The sequence below is a fragment of the Cavia porcellus genome, unplaced genomic scaffold (genome assembly GCF_034190915.1).
Source record: "Cavia porcellus strain 051 isolate PalLab524CR breed Dunkin Hartley unplaced genomic scaffold, mCavPor4.1 scaffold_17, whole genome shotgun sequence".
NCBI classification, from domain to species: domain Eukaryota; kingdom Metazoa; phylum Chordata; class Mammalia; order Rodentia; family Caviidae; genus Cavia; species Cavia porcellus.
The window spans coordinates 29,310,771-29,329,889 of NW_026947500.1; the positions used below are offsets into that span (position 1 = coordinate 29,310,771).

A 19,119-nucleotide genomic window follows, 5' to 3' on the forward strand; every position below is an offset into this window, starting at 1 on the left:
ATGGTGTCCACTTCGATAATGGAGGAGTTAAATGCAGGACCGTGTGCCCAGGTTGGCGTGCGTGACCAGATGCCTATGGCCGTGTCCTCCTTCCAGGCTGAACGGGTCTTCCTTGGAGAACCACCTGGAGAATGACGGGTTCTCAGACAAGTCCGAGCGAGAAAATGCCGAAGACTCAGATGCAGAGACCCAGGACCACAGCAGGAAGACCAATGAGAGTGGGAGCGACCAGTCTGAGGGCCCTGGGGGGCCGCGAAGAGGAACCACCTACGTGGAGCAGGTCCAGGAAGAGCTGGGAGAGGTGAGCGCCACCCGAACCTGGCACCGAGGGGCAGGGGGAGAAAACAGGCTCTGGGGTGGGGTCTCCCAGGCTTACCCTGGCAGTGTGGGTGCAGCTGTGTTTTTGCAAGTGAACACTACTTGTTTTGCTGTGCCCAACACCCCTGGTGTGGGGGTGTAGGAATGGAAGGATGTTGGGATGGGACAGGGTTTTACTAAGGCAATAGTCAAGGTACTGGGGCCGGAATAACCTGGGACCCACGATGATGAGAGAACAGTCTGCTTGCCATGGCCCTCATTCTGCTCTCTCTTGAGATGTAGACAGCCCTGAATTCAGATTCCACCCCTTCCCACACCAGCTGTATGATCTTGTCTACTCAGTAAAGGAGGAGGGCAAAAGTCCTGTGCCCTGGAATTCTGTGACGTCTAATTCTGAAGGTAGAAACCCAGAGCTCAGCCTGTCCCCGAGAACCGGAGTGTACCCTCCTCTCCTCCAGCCTAGATTCACTAAAAGATGGAAGGCTTGGGGGTTCCAGCCAAGTCCAGTTATGTCCTTGGGCCTGGAAGCTACAGGGGCCTCCCAGCAGTGACAACAGAAAAACTATCCATCCCAGGGAGATGGCTCTTGGCCTTGCCTGGGTATTGCAGACTTCCCCAGGGCAAAGGCTTCCTGGACAACCCTGTCCTGTGAGCATAGCACAAAACCTTCCTTCCTGGCTGTCCCCAGACAGCTCTGTGGGCCTTTAAAGATATTTCTGCCACCTGCAAGTTAGTGGAGGGCACACAAGGCCCTGCATCCCGCCCCTAACACAAAGACAAAAGGAAGAGCCCAAGGCTTAGTAACTCCACGGTATGTGTTTGGCAGCCATAATGAGGGTTAGAAGTGGTAGAAAGAAAAGGAGAGGAATCTGGGGCAGCCTCTACTCCTCACCCTGTGACCTGGAGAAGGAAGAGACTCTGGTGTAAGCCTGGGTCCTCATAGGGGATGCGGAGGCTGTGGTGGGCTGTGGTGCAGGCTTTGTGGCTCCACACACCTCCAATGTCGGTATGTTAATATTGACAGCTTTGTGTACACCAGCTATCCTCAACAAAGTGGCTACAACAACAAAATAAAACAGTATTTTTTCTAATGGAGGAGCAGGTCTGCATACCTGCCTCCCTGGGCAGCTGTGAGGTTGGAGCAGTTAAGGCTTCTCTGTGTCCTGGACCCAGAGGCCAGGGAGAGGGGCTTCTGCCTCTCTGTGGGACAGTCACTGAAGTCCACAGATGGGTTCTGGTTGGGCCCGATCCCACCTGGACTTGGGGGATTCACCCGGGCCAAGAAAAGACCCTGGTCTGCCAGGAGGTGGCATGAGTGACCTGGACAGGGTCAGCGTCCTTCTTCTGGAAAGATGGGCACCTAGAGAAGGGTAAAGGTCAGATGCAACCAATCAGGCTCTCAAGGTACAGGGACCAGGTCATGATCCACACCAAGTAGGGGGACATGTGTCACCCTGCATGCATACTTCCTCCAGCCAGGGCCAGCTCCTCTGTCCTGCCTCATCTGGCTCCTCAGGCAGCACAGAGAAGTCACTCTCACAACTCCCCAGGGCCTGACTGTGTCTTCTGCTGCAGCAGGGTGAGGTGTCCCAGGTGGAGACGGTGTCGGAGGAAAACAAAAATCTGATGTGGACACTGCTGCGACAGCTGCGGCCTGGCATGGACTTGTCACGTGTGGTGTTGCCCACCTTTGTGCTGGAGCCACGCTCCTTCCTCAACAAGCTCTCGGACTACTACTACCATGCTGACCTGCTGTCCAGGTGCGCGGCTGGCCAGGGAGGGAGGCCTGCAGCCCTGCACTCCCACAGAGGACCCCAGAGCCCAGTAGGGTGGACTGTAGGGACCCCCACATTTGGGAGCCTGGTAGAGGGAGCACAGCAGGATGCAGGCATCCAGAGGCTTCCTGGAGGTGGCAGTGGCATCCTGGCAACACCAAGCCTGTCTGCTCCCACATGAGTGGCCCTGGCACTTTGTGGGGCAGGGGTTTCCCTACTTCAAGCTACATGGCAGGATCAGCAGAGGGTGTCCAGAGTAGCAGGACCATGGTGGCCTCTTTCAGCTGCATGGCAGAGACTGGAATGGGGGAGGGGAGAGGGAGGGTATTGGGGCCCCTGTGTGGACTCAGAGCCCCCACTCCACGCAGGGCTGCAATGGAGGACAGCGCCTATGGCCGAATCAAGCTCGTGCTACGGTGGTACCTGTCTGGCTTCTACAAGAAGCCTAAGGTAAGAGGTGGCCAGGGGGGACACTGCAGCCAGGGGTCTGTCCTCAGCCCTCATGCTAGGGCCCTTCATGAATCCATACCCACTTCCCGCCCCCACAGCTTTGAAGGATTGTGGTCATCCCCATCATGGTCTCAGTTCCTCAGAGATGGAGCGCAGGACTCTGACCTCCCATGGAGTGACCCTCTAGACTGCTTAAGCCAGGCCCGAAAAGGTCATCCCTGCTCCCTGAAAGACCAAGCTGGACCCTTTCCCTATCCCAAGGAAGCAACCTCATGCTGTGTTAGAGATGCACCACTGTGTTAGAGTGGGGTTTGTGGCTTGAGCTTCAAGGTAACTTTAGGTCCAGGGTTTTCATAATTTCTAGCCACAGACTCTTCTTTAAGAAATTCAACCTCAATGCCCAGCTGACAGCAGAACTGCCCTTGTTGTAGTGATGGGGGTGGTTGCAGCTCTGTCCACTGCTGAGATCCCACCAGCAGCCCTGGGGTTCCATGCAACACAAGTTTAAATATGGATATTTTAGTTCTACCCCTTCACTGTACAAATGGGGAGACTGAGGCCAAAGAGAGGAAGGGACCACCCCGGACTCTCAGAGCAGGTCTCCCACTGCCTGGTGTCTCCTGAGCTCAGCTTGAACAGGCCATGTGTGGGCTGTACCCAAAGTCCAGGAAGAGCCAAAAAGTGGACAGGGTATCTGGAGGCTGTCCCCATGGGCAGAGTGAACTCCCCAAAGCAGAAGCAGGGTGCTGTTCCCAGATGCTGGCAGCAAACCAGGCTCCCTCCTAGAGCTGGGTACAGCCTGCCACACTGTCCCTCTGTTTACCCTGTCCTGCGCAGGCCCAAGGCCTTCCCTTGCTCAGAGGCGCCTTCCTGCCCGCTTCCTCCAATGCGTTTCTGTGCTTTTCCTGCAGGGAATCAAGAAGCCCTACAACCCCATCCTAGGGGAGACCTTCCGCTGCTGCTGGCTCCACCCCCAGACCAACAGCCGCACTTTCTACATAGCAGAGCAGGCAAGGCGCCCACCCTGCCTCCCCCAGGCCAGGCTGCCAGAGTGGGGGTAGTGTGAGGGGAGGTGACGGACAGGCCTGGCAGTTGGCAGGGCAGGTCTGACGTTGGTCTCACATCCTCCCAGTGGGTAGTGATCTAGATTCTCCTAGATGGTGCAGACACAGCATCATGGGGGTGATCACTGTGTCTCCTGAGGAAGGGGGCAGTGCATCTTGCTTCCCAAGGGACAATCCACAGTAGGTCAGAGATTCAAGTCTTCCCAGGCCTGTGACTCAGGCCCTGCTCCCCTGGAATTCCCTGAGGATACCCTGAATGTCTGCTCCTGGGTCAGAGAAGGATGTGAAGGTGAACTTGTGCCCGGTGGATGTCTCCAGAGCCTCCTCTCTGGCCACAGGTGTCCCACCATCCACCCGTGTCTGCCTTCCACGTCAGCAACCGAAAAGATGGCTTCTGCATGAGTGGGAGCATCACAGCCAAGTCCCGATTCTATGGTGAGGGCGCTCAGCTGGGTGCTTGATCCTTGGGCATGTGGGAGGAAGGCCTGGTCCCAGGACCTCAAGGGGTGGCAGAGGGCATGTCTGCCTGTACCAGGAAGCACACCAGTGGTGAAAGAACTCAGAGTCTGTGTTGAGCGCATGGGACAGGCAGGTGGAACAGTCTGCCACTGAAGAAAGGTCTGTGATTTGGTGCTGCCCTGGCCGTGGCAGCCTGATGTGTAGGAAGTGTCCCTCTCCATTTCCCCCATCAGGCATACCTTGTTTACTGCTGTCATTTGTGAGCAGGTGTGAGAGAGCTGAGTGCCCCTGTGTGCCTCGCTTAATGGCCTCTGTACTCAACTTCAGCTTACCTTTTCCATCCTTTGCTCCTGTCCTGCCAGTGGCTGTGAGTCCTAGTCCTGGGTGAAGTGCCTCCCAAAACAGGGGTATTTAAAATGCAAGAAGAACTCAGCTCAGAGCCTCTACCCTGAGAAGCCCTGACTTAGTAACTGAAATAAACCGCTAACCTGCAGCAAGTTATGTAACCGTTTCTTAGGGCAGATGACGTGTAAACTGGACAAGGCTCTAACAGAATCTGAGCGACTGACCCACAGCCGCACAGCTGGAGGGGTCAGGAGCTCTTTACACCTATTGGAAAGGAGCTCAGACCCTATGGCTCCAGGGGTGGCCTGAGCGCCAAGGGACAGTCTGTGCTCACTGGTCCCCTGCCCCTGTCTCCTTAGGGAACTCATTGTCAGCTCTCCTGGATGGCAAGGCCACACTCACCTTCCTGAACCGAGCAGAGGACTACACCCTCACCATGCCCTATGCCCACTGCAGAGGTGAGCACTCCCCCACCACCCCCAAGGAAGAGCCCAGGCTGTCCCTCAGGAACCCAGTGGGTGTAAGGGCTTTTGTTTCTATTTCTTCCAATATATCCCACTTCCTCCTCATTCATCAGTGATGTATTTAAATCCGAGTATGTAATTCCAGGAAGAGTGTTATTTTTCTCCCTTTTATAAACAGTTTAATTTTCTTATGGCTGTCATTGCGGTGGGTGATCAGTCGGCTGTCAATCTCTGCTACCATACCTGTTTACTCTGTATGCACCTTGAGATCTCTGTCTTCGGTGTTCTGAAGTTTCATTACTGTGTCCAAGTTTGCACATCTTGTCTGTTATATTTTACTTATTAGCCTTTGATTTCTTATAGTCGTCTTAGGTTTATAGAAAAATTGAGCAGAAGGTACAGAGTTCCCATTACCCCTTACACACACGCACCCACACACACCAAGCTTCTCCTTCTGTTAACATCAAGCATTAATGTGGTAGGTTTGTTACAACTGATAGACCAGTATTAGTACATTACTAGCTGAAGTTCATGGTTTCCACTAGGGTCATTCTTTGTGTTGTACATTCTCTGGGTTTTGACAAATCTATATTGTCATGGACCCACTATTAAAGCATCAACGGATAGTTTTACTACACTAAAATTCTCTTATGGTCAAACACTCCTGGGTTAATCCACCTGGTCACCTCTCCTTCCTCAGCCCTGGCAGATCCTGATCATTTTACTGTCATCATAGTTTTGTCTTTGCCTGAATGTCACATAGTTGTAATTTACAGCATGTAGTCTTTTTTTAGATTGTCCTCTTTCACTATGCATTATGCATCTTGTATTCCTTATGTCATTTTTAACTTCTTCAGATCTCTGAATTTCTTTTTTTAAATTTTTGCACCTCAAAGGTTTTGATTGGTTGGCTTTTTTCTTTGAAGTCTTAAATCTGAGGTTCCATGGCTTTGATCAAGCCTGGAAATTTTTAGCTAATTTTTAATATTACCTCACTCCAGATTTCTTCATTTTTCCTTCTACAACTTCACAAAGACATGACTGAAACAGTCTTCTTCTGTGCCTTGTGTCTCTAGGTATTTCTACCCTATATCTTTAGCTTCTCTGTAATTTCTTTAGTTCTGTGTTCAATTCTTCCTGAAGCTTAACTCATTCATGGATTTTTCAATTTCACTGGGATTTGTTTTCTTTTGTCTTGTGTTTTTCCCGTATAAATTCTCCTTGGTTCTGTTTCAGACCTTCCTTTTCTTTTTGCTTTTCTCCGATCGTGTATACAGTCTCTTCTCAGGACTCTCTAAGCAGTGTAAACACACTTTTCTCTTCTTGATTTAGTAATTCTAATACAGGAATGTGTTTGCTGCTGTTTCCCCCCTGCCCACACAGGTGCCTTAAAACATGCTCATAAATACTTGTTCAGTGAATGACTATATAGAGTGAGACCTTGGAGACACAAGGTCTGGGGTGAGAAATGTCATATGCTCATGTGGTCACGATTTAAGGAAGGTCTACAGAGCTCTAAGGTGTCAGTGGGACCCAACAGCCAACTAAGGCTCTTTCTAGCCCAAGATGGGACCATATGATTGTGCTGAGAGCTTTTCCTGGTTTGCCATAGTAAGTTGTTTCTGGGCCATAGGGGAAGTATCCACGTGGATCCCAAACTCAGCTCACGGATTCAGCTTTTGTTTCATCTTAAACCTCAGAGCCGAGCCAAAGCCTGACCGTGTTCTTTGCTCCTGGCTGTGCTGTGGTCGGGCTTGCTGCAGCTCCCCTTCTGCTGAGGACACAGTCGTGAGTGGGGATGTCTGGGCAAGGCTCTCCTAGGATGCTGCTGTGGCCGGGATCTGGCCGCGGCTTCCCAAAGGGCCTCCAATTCAAGGCCTCAGATCTAACCAGTCTCCTCCTTCTCATAACATCCTTGTACTCCTCCTCTGTCTTCATCCTGATCCTGCACTGTCTTCTCTTCCTCTTCTTCTTTGTCTGTCTCCTCCATTTCCCTCCTCTTTCTTCTCTTCCTCACCCTCATTTCTCCTCCCACTATGTCTTACCCCCCGTCTCCTCACCTTCTCTGTTCCTTTTTCTCCCTCTTTTCCTCTCCTCCTTGTCCTCCTCTTACCCTCTCTTTCCACTGACCATCCTCTTCCATATCCTCCCCCTGTGCTTTCTCATTTTCCTGATTCATTTCTTCCTCCAGGGAATTTTCCTTTTGTCTTTGTCTTCATTCATTTATTGACTTGATCTATAGAAGCTCTATCACATTCAGCCCACATTTTGTGACAAGGCCCATCACAGAGCTCAGGGTCATTCCAAGGCAGGTGCGCTGTGTCTGCAACATTGGCATGCTGAATCTATGGCTCATCTGCGGTTTGTTTGGCTTTGCAGGAGGACCAGGTCCTCCTCCTCTCCTTCATCTATCTGTGGGAAGCTTCTCAAAGGAGAAACTGCCTTTGGCATGGTTACCCAGGAGGCTCAGCTCATTTTGAGAAAAAAATGTCAGATTTTTTTCTCTTCTCTAAATATGACTTTCTTTTCTGTCATTGGCATTGTCAAGGTCATACTGCTGTGTGATGTGACAGGAACAGACCTGAAGGCTTTAGGACATTCCAATTACTGTCCTCCTTGAGACTCAGATTATCCCAGCTTGGGCCTGAGAATGCTTTTGGGTCCCATCTACACCCTGTGGCAGTGGTCTCCACAGCTTTTGGCACCAAGATTTGGTTTTATGGAAGATAATATTTTCATAGACTAGAGGTTAGAAGTGGTGTTGGGAGGTGATTCAAGCATGTTATATTTATTGTGTGCTTTATTTCTGTTATTATCATACTGAAATATATAACAAAATAGTTATACAACTCTCCATGATGTAGAATCAATGAGAATCTTGAACTTGTTTTACTGCAATTAGCTGTTTCCATCGACTCATTTGCTACTCTAAAGCCACTCTAAAATCTGCCACAAGATGAGGTTTAATTGTCACTTGCCACTCAGGCTGCAAGCAATTAAGATATTATGATCTCTATGCACTCAAAACACCCTGCTAATGTGACTCTGTATTTGCTGGCCATCACCACATCAGCTTCACTCACATCCTCAGGCATTGGATTCTCACAAGCAGCATGAAACCTAGGTCCCTCCTGTGTGTAGTTCACAGTTGTGTTGGAGCTCCTGTGGGCGTCTAATGCTGCCAATCACCCAACAGGAAGTAACTGAAATGGTAGGGAGCAGCTGTCCATATACATAAAACTTTGTCTCCTTATCTCCTACTGCGAGAACCCCTGCCCCAGAGCTCTCTGACCTTGCTTCTTTCTGCAGTGATCCTGTGACCCTGTGAGCACATGAAAATTTCTCATTATAGACGTCAAATTGACTGTTTCTCCAAAAAACATGAATTCCTTCCAGTGGGAAATATAGACCGTATTAATCACCCTTCTGTTGCTGGGACAAATATCTGATGTATACGACTTAAAAGAGAACGGTTTATACATATACAACAGGAATTTATTCTGGCTCACAGTTTCAGAGATTTTTGCAGTCTATGATTGGCTGGCCTCTAAGGCAGGAATATCATGGTAGAGTGTCATGGCAGAGGAAGTCTTCCCAGCCCATGGCATCCAGAAAACAGAGAGAGAAAGGGTAGGGGGAGCCCGGGCAAGAGCAAAGCTCTCCAAAAGCATCCCTCTCCACTGACCCATCCCCTCGCACCTGGCCACCTCCTAACACCTGTGAAGTTCAGTGGTCTACTCACCATCTTGAACTCAGATGGGAAGAGTGAGGGTGGACTCCAATCTACTGTACTCCTATGAGGAAGGTTTTCATGCTGGACTCACTAGAGAGCCCTAATCCCTGATCTGCTCACCCTGTGATAGCCCTGGCATTGAATACATGAGCTTTTAGGGATACATTTTAGGTCCAAATTATAACAGAAAACAATGTAGAAGTCATATTTGTCTTTTAAAAATATTTTTAATTGTGAAAAACTACATAAATTTTGCTCTCTCAGTCACTCTGCTGTGCACCATCCAGGGATGTTAACACGTTCATCACAGTTACAGCCGTCGCTGTTCGTCTGATCCATTTCTAATGGTAGCTTGATCATTGTCACGAGGGCTTTCTAGCGAGCTGAGCATAAAATTGTTCTCGTTGTAGAATACAGAAGAACAGAGGCCACACTTACTCTTCCTGTCCAATTCAAGATGGCAGGTTGGGGCCAGCCCCTCGGCCTGGCATCTGATCTCTCTCCCCTACACCAGAAACCCATCTAGAGCCACGGCCACAGCTGCTTTTCATCCTAAGCCCTGTCACACATGCAGCAGTCTCAGAAAGATCAGGGTCACTGCACATGAGTGAAAACTGGAGTGGCTTTGATTTTAAGATAGGGTTTGTCCTAACCATGTCCCACTGGGATTTTCAGAGTCACCTCCTTCCAAGCTCAGGCCACCAGCTGATACCTAGTTCTGGTTTTGAGGATTTTTCAAATTAAAAGTAAAATTTGGGTTTCATTTTACTTTTAATTTCTAGGAACTACTTTTTATATTTTTTATCATTATGTAAATAAAATGTTTCCAAAATCTAAACCACAAAATAAGGTACAGAAAAAATCTGCATCTCCCTAGGACAACCCACCCCCCATCCCTACCCCCTCTGACAGAGGACAGGCACCTGTGCTCACACTGAGCAGCCTCTGGCTTCCTTCTCTGCCCATGTGGCATAGAGACTCCACAGAGCAGCTCAGTGACCCTGCAGGTCTTTTCTGGGTTGTGTGCTCTCATGGACCCAGATACACAGCTAGCCACCTAGGGAGGGTTGGGTATGTTTCAGACTTTTAGCTCTTCAAATAGCTTATGTTATTTCTCGTTTTTTGAAAGAGGTGTATTTTGTTCTGCATTTCTGAGTGTTTTGGAGTATTGTTTAGCTGGTGGTGTTTCTCCAGTTTTCCATATGGCCAGAGATACAAAGCATGCCCGGCCTGGGGTAAGGGTTGGGGGGCAGAGGAGTGGCACATACCTATAATCCCAGAACTTGACAGGCAGAGGCAGGAAGATTGGTGTAAGTTTGAGGCAGCCTGGTCTGCATACTGAGTTCAAGACCAGCCTGACTTACACAGTAAGACCCTGTTTCAAACAATTAAAAGTGTGATGCACCCTGGGTCACAGTAGTGAGGAGGAGACCTTTTTTCAGGAGTGAGCATTGGCATACAGCTTCAGAGTCCAGGGATACATGTGACAAGTGTCTTGTAGTCTGGCAACCTAGCAGAGTCTAAAGGCAGCTTCTGGACCTAAGCAGAGGCACTGGCAAGGATAGTAACCTTCCTGTGGATGGTTACTGAGGGACTTGCATGCCTCTGAGTTCTGTGGCCGCAAGACTCTCCCTGTGTGTGCTCTGCTCCCAGAGCATCTGTCCACCCATGCTCCTTTTGGTTTTCCTGGGATCTGACACAGGCCTTCCAGGGATTAGGGCTGCTGAATCTCAGTCCCAACATGGCTGCATTTCAGGGCTACTGTATGGCACTATGACCCTGGAGCTGGGAGGGAAAGTGACCATTGCCTGTGAGAAGAACAACCTTCAGGTTGAGCTGGACTTCAAACTCAAGGTAGTGGGTACTGCCTGGGGGAGGCAGGCCTGGAGTTCAGGCCATGGAAGAAGCAAGTCTTTGGGGGACCCTTCTGTACTGCAGGGAAGGTTTTCTAAGCACTGTACCTAAGTAATCAGCTCTGTATATCTCCATGGGATAGAAGGGACCGTGAGGGAGGAAGGGGATGACTTCAGGTCACACACTGGAGCCTGAACAGACCTAGGTCTTGTCTCAGGATGAGGACCCTGCAGGCCTGAGCTCAAGCTAAGACCTTTGGGAAAGGTTGGCCTTCTCTGGCTTTGGGCTTCATACTAACCATGGCCACAAGAGTGACTGTTTCAAGCCCCCAAAGAATTTGCCTCTGGCTCCTACTGGCTCACAGGCATCCATCTGTCCTGGTGTCTCCTGTAGCCTTTCTTTGGGGGCAGCACCAATATCAACCAGATCTCAGGAAAGATCATGTCTGGAGAGGAGGTCCTGGCACGTCTCACTGGCCACTGGGTAAGAGACATCTTTTGGGGCACATCAGGCTGGGTCCTGGGATGGTTATCATGGGTGCAACTCTGATACCTCCTGGCTATCTGGGGCAGGACAGAGACGTGTTTATCAAGGAGGAGGGTAGTGGAAACTCCGAGCTCTTCTGGACTCCAAGTGAGGAGGTCCGCACACAGCGGCTGAAGCGGCACACGGTGCTATTTGAGGAGCAGACAGAGCTGGAGTCTGAGAGGTAAGGCCTGTCTCCTGCCAAGAGACCCCACTGACCACAGCCTGTTACAACCAGGCAGAAAGCTTGGCAGGATCATGGTGCTGTGAGCATATTCCAGGATGCGCCTGGCAGGGAAGACAGTCCTCAGGGTGGACCCCTCAAGGCAGAGTATATATCCTACTGCCAACATGTGGAGGGAAGGGGTCTTTGTCACTGTCAGCAGGTGACCATAAGCTTCACAGGGAAGTCTCTCCAGGCAGGAAATGAGAAAAGATTCTTGGATCAATAAAACAGCACCCTGAGGAAAACACCTCCCTGCAAAGTAGTGAGCCCCCGGTTGCTGGAAGCAATCCAAGTCTCTCTCCCAGTTCAGAAGGGCCCTGACTGCACACTGCTGAGGGGACATGGCCAAGTAGGCCCTCAGCTCAGGACAGGTCCCCTGGCCCTGCAGGCTCTGGCAGCATGTTACCAAGGCCATCCTCGAAGGTGACCAGCACAAAGCCACACAGGAGAAGTTTACGTTGGAGGAGGCACAGCGGCAGCGTTCCCGAGAGCGCCAGCAGAACCTCACGCCCTGGAAACCACAGCTCTTCTGCCTGGATCCGCTCACCCAAGAGTGGCATTACCGCTATGAAAAGTGAGCATGGCAGGAGGCCACCATGGGCCTCCCAGTGTGACCAGGCCTGGCAGACTGCACCCACCATGCTGAACCTGTACTTGTTTTTTTTTTTTAATCGGTACCGGGGATCGAACTCATGGAACAACCTGCTTGCAAGGCAGGTTCTTATGCCGCTGAGCTAAATCCCCAGCCCCTGGACCTGTACTTGTGAGGGCCAAAAGGGCTCCCACTTCCCCTTCTCACCACAGCCTGTCCGCTGAAGGCTCAGGCAATCAGGGTGGACCCTGGATGGTGGACACCCTGGGAGGATCCGCCCACCATAGGGAAGCTGCAGGTTGGGTTTGGACAGAGCCCCTTTCTTTGAGGGCCACCAGGGCTGCCACCTCTGCTGATGGATGCCTTGTGCACTCTCCAGCCATAGCCCCTGGGACCCTCTGAAGGACATCGCCCAGTTTGAGCAAGATGGGGTTCTGCACACCCTGCAACGAGAGACCATGGCTCGCCAGACCACCTTCTTGGGCAGCCCAGGCTCCAGGCATGAGGTCAGCACCCCCAGGATCCCATCTAGTCTCCCTAGCTGTAGCTGTGGCTACCACCTACACCCTCACTCCCCACCCAGCCCTCGTCTCTCTGTGTCCCACTCTGCTGTCCCCTCATCCTCTACCTCACAGTGGCCTCTGCTGACCCTAGCCTCTTGTGCTCAGTGTAGGACCCAGGGTGCCTGCATTTGCAGGATGCCTGGGTCATGGGACACTCCCATGCCTTACCTTGCAGGGCTTGAGTAGGGCTTGTGGCTCCTAACCCATTGCCCCTTAGAGCTGCCTTCCACCATGTTATAGATACAGAATTTCATTCTTCAGATGAGGATGCTGAGGCCAAAGACAGCCCAGGAAGGGCTTCCCAAGGTAGGAAGAGAAGCCAGCGTTTGCGCTCATCTGGGCCCTAGAAAGGGCATGAGGGAATGCAGGGAGGCTACAGGAAGAAACAAAGAAGGACGGGCCCTTTGCACATGCTCTAGGGCTCCACAGATGGCCTATTAGGCAGCACCCTGGTGCCAAGGTCTGTGTCCGAGGTGTGAGCAGTACCTGCTGTGCTGACCAGTGCCAGTGTGTCTAGAGGCAGTTTGCTGGCCCTCACCCCTGCAGATGGCGTCAGCAGCAATATGTTAGCTGAGAGCTCAGGACTGCTCTTCCACACAAGGTGGAGGATCAAGCCTCCTCTGTCCAACTCTAAACCTATCTGATGCAATTTCTGTGTACAGCACTGTCCTGATATAAACAGGCCATCACAGCCTCCAGGTACCCATGGCAGTGTGTGTGTGGGCTCTGGGCTGCAGCAGTTCTGTCTTTCTGCAGAGACCTGGCCCAGACCGGCGACTCCGCAAGGCCAGTGACCAGCCCTCAGGCCACAGCCAGGTCACTGAGAGCAGTGGCTCCACACCTGAGTCCTGCCCAGAGCTCTCAGATGAGGACGGTGACTTTGTTCCTGGTAAGCCATCTTTGGGCAAGCTCCCAAAGCTTGTCTGGTTGGCACCTTGGCTTGACCTGGCAGGGAGGCTGAGAGGGGGCCAGCTACAGCCTGTAGCCCCTCAGTAGGGTGGAAAAGCTGAAACAGTGGCTTCCTAGGATGCAAGTGCTTCCTGGTTTGCCCTGACTCAGTTTTCTTAGCTGAAGAGCGGGCTGAGGAGAGTTGTAGCAGGGGAGAGGGAGCAGACTCAGGCTACAGTTTGCTAAGCAGCAAGGGCCGTGTACAGTGTCTCTAATTCTGCCCCCTCCCTGGTGGGTCCATCTGCTCCTTTGCTGGCCCTGGAGGTCACTGGGTGTTTCTTGCTGTCTTCCGGGTTTGTTAGAGGCCACTGGGTGTGGGAAGCCCTCCAGAAACTTCCTCTACACCTCTGCCTCTCTGTGTCTGTGGCTTGCTCCAGGGTGTGTCAGAGCCAAAACTCTGTACTCACCTTGCTTCTCCCCTCCTGTCCTATGTCTTCCCTTCCCCCTGGATATCCAGGCAGTGAAAGCCCATGCCCTCGGTGCAGGAGGGAGGTGCACCGGCTGCAGGCCCTACAGGAGGCCGTGTTGTCCATCAAGGAGGCCCAGCAGGAGCTGCACAGGTACACCAGATTCCAACCAGAGGGTGGGGAGAGGTGGCTAGGGAGCCTGGCGTGTACAAAGGTATAACTGCCTTCATGTAGGAGTTCAGCTGTGGGAGCAGAGGCCCAGCTCTCCAGATACACAGGAAGTGGGTCTGAGCGGACTGGATGGTTAAAATTGTCAGAATTTGAGCTGGAGATTCCAAGGAGCTTAGAGTTTGGGGTGGGGCGCTTAGGCTTGGGCATAGATGTGGGGGCTCTCTGGGGGCACCCATCTCAACCTAAGTCTGATAGCCACAGAAACAACTGGGAAAAAGTGTAATAGAATTCAGACCATAGCTAAGATCTGAGAACTTAGGGGGCTACTAGTGTTCTTCAGAAGCCAGAAAGCTTGGGTTCCTAATGTCCAAGGGAAGGAACACATGATATCCCTTCTTTTCTCCTTGTCTGCTCTGGCTGTGTTGATCCCGTAGTGGCTCTTCCACACTGGTCCGTGCTGTGCAGGCCACTGCCCTCTAGAGACAGGCAGACATCCCTGGTTGGGCAGCACTCTGGACTAGCAGGGTGGCCAGTACAGTCTCCACCCTGTCGTTGCAGGCACCTCTCGGCCATGCTGAGCTGTGCAGTGCAGGCCAGGCAGGCACCACCCCCAGGCCTCCTGCACAGCCCCCGATCCTGGTTCCTGCTCTGCGTGTTCCTGGCCTGCCAGCTGCTCATCAACTATGTCCTCAAATAAGAGCCTTGGGGCAGTGAGACATGGTCTACAGAACTCCAGCAGCCCAGCTCTCCCTCCAGGCACCCAGCACTTTAAGCCCTGTGGAGGCAGAGACTCAATAGGCACAGCCACCACAAAAAAGAGACCGTGCCCAAAGGACAGCAGACAGACCCTGTGGACATCAGTGCTCTGCAGCCTGAGTGTGGGGCCCTCTGGAGCAGGGGGGCAGTGGCCTTTGCAAGGGGGCATAGGCCTTGCCTGCAGTGCTCTGTGTCCAGCGCTGGCCTTAATGCTAAAGCCAAATGCAGCTTCTGTCCTGAGAGATGCCCTGGTCCTCTTGCCTCATGGTTGTCAATCCAGCCCACATGGCATCAATGGATGTGGGGTAGGAGGCCTGTCTAGATGTTGGAACAGTCACCACTAGTGGCAGTAAGTGAGCACGGTTTAGAGGAGCAAAGCAGGACACCCAGGAGCCTCCAGGGCTCAGCCTCCATGATACTCCATGAGACCTGCCTTCCTGGGATCCTGCCTGCAATGCTGAGGTCACCCTGGAAGGGCCCCCAGTGGGCCCTGGGTCAGGCTGGGGCTGCCCTGGGGAAGACACTAGGGCTGTTCTGCAGAAGATTATGGGGCTTTTATTCTGCCACTGTGCTGTTTGGACAGTGGCTAAGTACAGGTAGGTACCAGGCCTCTCCTCAGCCCCACAGTGGGAAGAGCCTGCCCAGCCTACCTTGAGTACGAGCTTGTACCCAGGAGCAGGGCACAAGAGGTGGCCCTGGAGTCAGAAGGCTCAAGCTTGTGACACTGCAGTCTTCCCATTCGTTTTACACTTTTTTACTACATGTAATAATTGCAATATTTTAGGCCTCTGGCCCCTGGTTCCTGTGTCAGTGGCGCTCTGTGCGTTTGTTCGTGCGTGCGTGCGTGCGTGCGTGCGTGTGTGTGTGTGTGTGTGTGTGTGAGCATCTACACATATTTACATTCAGAGCCTTAAACTTCTCTGTGGGTGCCGTCTCAATGTAACTGACCCTTCTATGTTCCTTATTTTATACCCATGTTCTCGTCTATCTCCCTTCCCAATCTGGGAACATGTCTGTGCTCCATGCCTTGAAATAAACAGATACACATGTTGCGTGTTGTCTTCTTGGGGACCTCTGGAAAGGGGAGGGTCTTCCTGGGGACAGATTCTAAACTGGGGAAAGGCTCCATGTCTTGAAATAAACAGATACACATGTTGCGTGTTGTCTTCTTGGGGACTTCTGGAAAGGGGAGGGTCTTCCTGGGGACAGATTCTAAACTGGGGAAAGGCTAAGAGGGAGGATGAGGCTGGGGGTCTGCAGAGGCTGCTGAGATGAGGGAAGTTGTGTGGGGGAGCTGTGTGGGGCTGCCTATCACAGCTGAGGAGGGGCTGTCCACGGAGGCTGAGGACAGGCTAAGATGGTGAAGATTGTAGTGTGGTTGAAGCTGTCAGAGGGGGAAGGGGAGATGGCAGAGAAAGTGGGGAGGCTGAAGGAGCTGTCCTAGTGGCCGAAGGGACTGGGGAGGAGGAAACTGGGGGAAGGGCTGGCTGGCTGAGTTGGGGAAGAGGCTGTTGGGGGTGGAGGCTGTCTAAAATGGGAGGCAGGGATTAGAGGAAAGCAAAGCTGTCACAGAGGGGAGTCTATGGGTGTGAGGGATGAACAACTTGGGGATAGGGAGACTGTCCAAGTGGTGGGAGGGAGTGGGTGGGACAGCTGGGCGGGAGGAAAGACTGTCTGATTGAGGGGAGCCTGTCTAAAAGGGCCACTGTCTTAGTTACTTTTCTCATTGCTGAGACAAAATAGTCAACACCCAAAGTTAAAGGAAGAAAGGTTTATTTAGCTTATAGTTGGGTTTTTGTTTGGTTGGTTGGTTGGTTTTGGTTTTTTGAGGTAGGTTCTTATTATGTAGTTCAGACTGGCCTTGAACTCACTTTGTAGCCCAGGCTGGCTATGAACACATGAGGCTTTGAGGGGATGCCTAGACATAAACCAAAACAGCCACTGTCTGAAAGGTAGGAGCAACTGAGCAAGTGGGAAGCAAGGCTGTCTGAGGAGCCCAGGCAGGCTGTCACAAGGCGGAAGACTATTGAAGTTGGCAACAGAAGAGGCAATTCCAACAGTCTGGAGAGTCATCTACATCTCCTGACCCCACTGGTATGAGTTGACTGCAGGAGCAACCAATGGCATAGCTAGAACAGTGTCACCTGTTCCATCTGCTCTGCTGCACACTTTGAAAGCCAGAGCCCTCCTCCCCTAATAGGGGGCACTCTCCCCTTGCATGAGTTCCACCCAGATATGGGCTCTGGCTGTTGCTCCTGGTGCACCCGCACCATGGCACCATGTAGGGACTGTGTGCTCCTGCCAGGAGCCTGGGTAGTGAGCAGTTGCAGCTGCCCTGGGAAGTTTTTCTAGAGCTGTTCACTCCGCCACTGTCCTTCCCTGCCCTGCCTTTTTCTCCCTTTGCATGCTCTTTGCCCTTACTCCTTGATGTCACTGACAGGCTTCCTTCAAATCTTGTAAACTAGGTCCCAATTTGCCTGGCACTGCTGAACACTGGTAAGAAAAATCAAATTCAATTCTCATTTAAAACCATACGGTGTGACATAACCACTAGAATGCAAGGGAGAACATGTTTCCTCAGGGTATGACACAGATTGTAAGATTATACAGTTGGCTGTTGGGTAACTCCTAAGTAACTGCAGGGCTGGGCTACTCAACAAATGCGCCCAAAATTTAAAGCAGGTTCTCAGATTCTCACCTCTGACCTCCAGTTGCTGCTAGAGGCTGTTTTATTGGGTCACCAGTGGTGCCATTGACAAGAGAGTTCAGAGGTCTGCTGTAAGGAATTGCTTGAAGGTGGGGCTTGAAGCCACAGTAGAAACTCTACACCTGTCCTTTTCCACCCATGCCTTGTTGAAGATCAAAGTGGCTCTGAGCAGGATTTGAATTTTACTAATTGGCTTTCTATGTTTATCTGTGAGTCTGTCCTCCGCCTGGCTGGCCATGGGAGCTGGCTGGCCATGGGAGCTGGCTGGCCATGGGAGCTGGCTGGCCATGGGAGCTGGCTGGCCATTGGAGCTGGCTGGCCATGGGAGCTGCCTGGCCATGGGAGCTGCCTGGCCATGGGAGCTGATTCATGGTAAGTGAATCTCTATGAATCACTGGTCCTGGCTGAGGCCTGTAGTGGCCTGTGAGGCCAAGAGATACCGCAAAGGGCAAGATAAGGCCACAGCTACGGACACTTGGCTCAAACATCAATTAGAAAGAGACTGAAGCTGAAGGAATTTCACTCTTGCAGTCTCAATCCTACCATAAATATCATCTTGGAGATAAGATGATTCTCCTAAACTGGCATAATTTACTACTTGGAGAAGTCTTTGAAGTGACTCCCAAGGTCCTGCTCACTTCCCAACTTTCCTCAGTTTCTCTGCCTTTTGTTGTTGGTCCTAATAAAAGTGGGCTGGTCCAGAGAAGTCTTTTTCTTAGCCCTCAGACTCTCAAGCTCAGCTAAAGGGTTTTGACCCTCCTGGAGCCCTAAAGTCGTATAACTTGTCTCAATTTATTTAAACCTCCGCCATACACTCGTTTGGGAAATCAGGGATCTAGGTCAGGACCCAATAGTGCCTTACTCCTCCACTGGCTGTTTAGAGAGGTGTCCTGAGTAATAGACTTGTTCACCTGGGAAGCACATTCCTGAGCTCAGTTGGTCACCTCAGGGAGTTGATGAACCTGAGAAGGGGGCAATAGTAGATTCCTACTATTGAGGAAAGTTAGCTGAATTCTAGGAGGCCTGTGATTTGTAATTGGCATCCGCTGTAGGAACAGTCTTAGAGACTGATCCCTTAGCCTGTGGCGTGGGACATTTCCTCCCTGGTCAGAATTGGATTGACTTAACGTTCTAGCTCATATTAGACTGTCAGAGAAGTGCTACAGGCTTTGTGCATCAGGCGTTGGGAGGGTGTTGAGCAGAAGTAGCTGAACGGTCAGCTCTCAGGGACAGTGTACTAAGATTTGGAGGACTTAGGTTGGGGGGGGGCTGGAAGACTAAGGAGGACAAAACCCATCTGAAGGATAGTAGAAAAAAATAACTGTCAGGAGAAATGCTGTTTCTGAACTTGCTAAAAGATATCCAGGTGAGAAGCATCCTGTAGGGGCTGGGGTTCCTGCTAGGGTATATCCTACCTCATGTGCAAGTCAAACTAAGGGAGTACCCCCTTGTACTTCCAGACAGTCTGTGACCAGGAAGCGACCTAATGCTGGGAATGGGGACTCTCCAGTTTTGTCTTTCTATGCTTTATTTTGTTGGGTTCAATATTTATATAGGTACAGTAAGCCTAAGCTCGTTGCATCTACTTTTCCTTGTTTTTTTTTTCTTTCAGAGAATATATATAGTTACTTTTATGGATTTAATTGTGGTAAAATATATATAACATAAAATTACCATTTTAAGTGTACTTTTCAGTGGCATTAAGTACATTTGTTTTATCCAACCATCATCTATTTCAAGAACTTTTTCATCATCTGAAATT

General features: G+C 51.2%; 1 protein-coding gene across 7 annotated transcripts in view; it reads left to right on the forward strand.

Moving 5' to 3' along the window:
* Positions 1 to 15,700, forward strand: part of Osbpl5 (oxysterol binding protein like 5) — a 78,163-nt gene extending 62,463 nt beyond the window's left edge. For 6 of the 7 annotated variants that reach the window (XM_063227705.1, XM_063227708.1, XM_013150863.3 and 3 more), the window contains exons 9-22: positions 97 to 301; positions 1,894 to 2,078; positions 2,462 to 2,543; positions 3,455 to 3,553; positions 3,946 to 4,042; positions 4,771 to 4,869; positions 10,365 to 10,462; positions 10,856 to 10,945; positions 11,035 to 11,171; positions 11,602 to 11,787; positions 12,185 to 12,311; positions 13,125 to 13,257; positions 13,774 to 13,876; positions 14,453 to 15,700. In XM_063227705.1, coding sequence (XP_063083775.1) covers positions 97 to 301; positions 1,894 to 2,078; positions 2,462 to 2,543; positions 3,455 to 3,553; positions 3,946 to 4,042; positions 4,771 to 4,869; positions 10,365 to 10,462; positions 10,856 to 10,945; positions 11,035 to 11,171; positions 11,602 to 11,787; positions 12,185 to 12,311; positions 13,125 to 13,257; positions 13,774 to 13,876; positions 14,453 to 14,591 — 1,780 coding nt within the window. In that variant the 3' untranslated portion in view covers positions 14,592 to 15,700. The remainder of the gene's footprint in view (positions 1 to 96; positions 302 to 1,893; positions 2,079 to 2,461; positions 2,544 to 3,454; positions 3,554 to 3,945; positions 4,043 to 4,770; positions 4,870 to 10,364; positions 10,463 to 10,855; positions 10,946 to 11,034; positions 11,172 to 11,601; positions 11,788 to 12,184; positions 12,312 to 13,124; positions 13,258 to 13,773; positions 13,877 to 14,452) is intronic. The other variant, XM_013150864.3, reaches the window with a different exon arrangement.
* Positions 15,701 to 19,119: the final 3,419 nt, after the last annotated feature.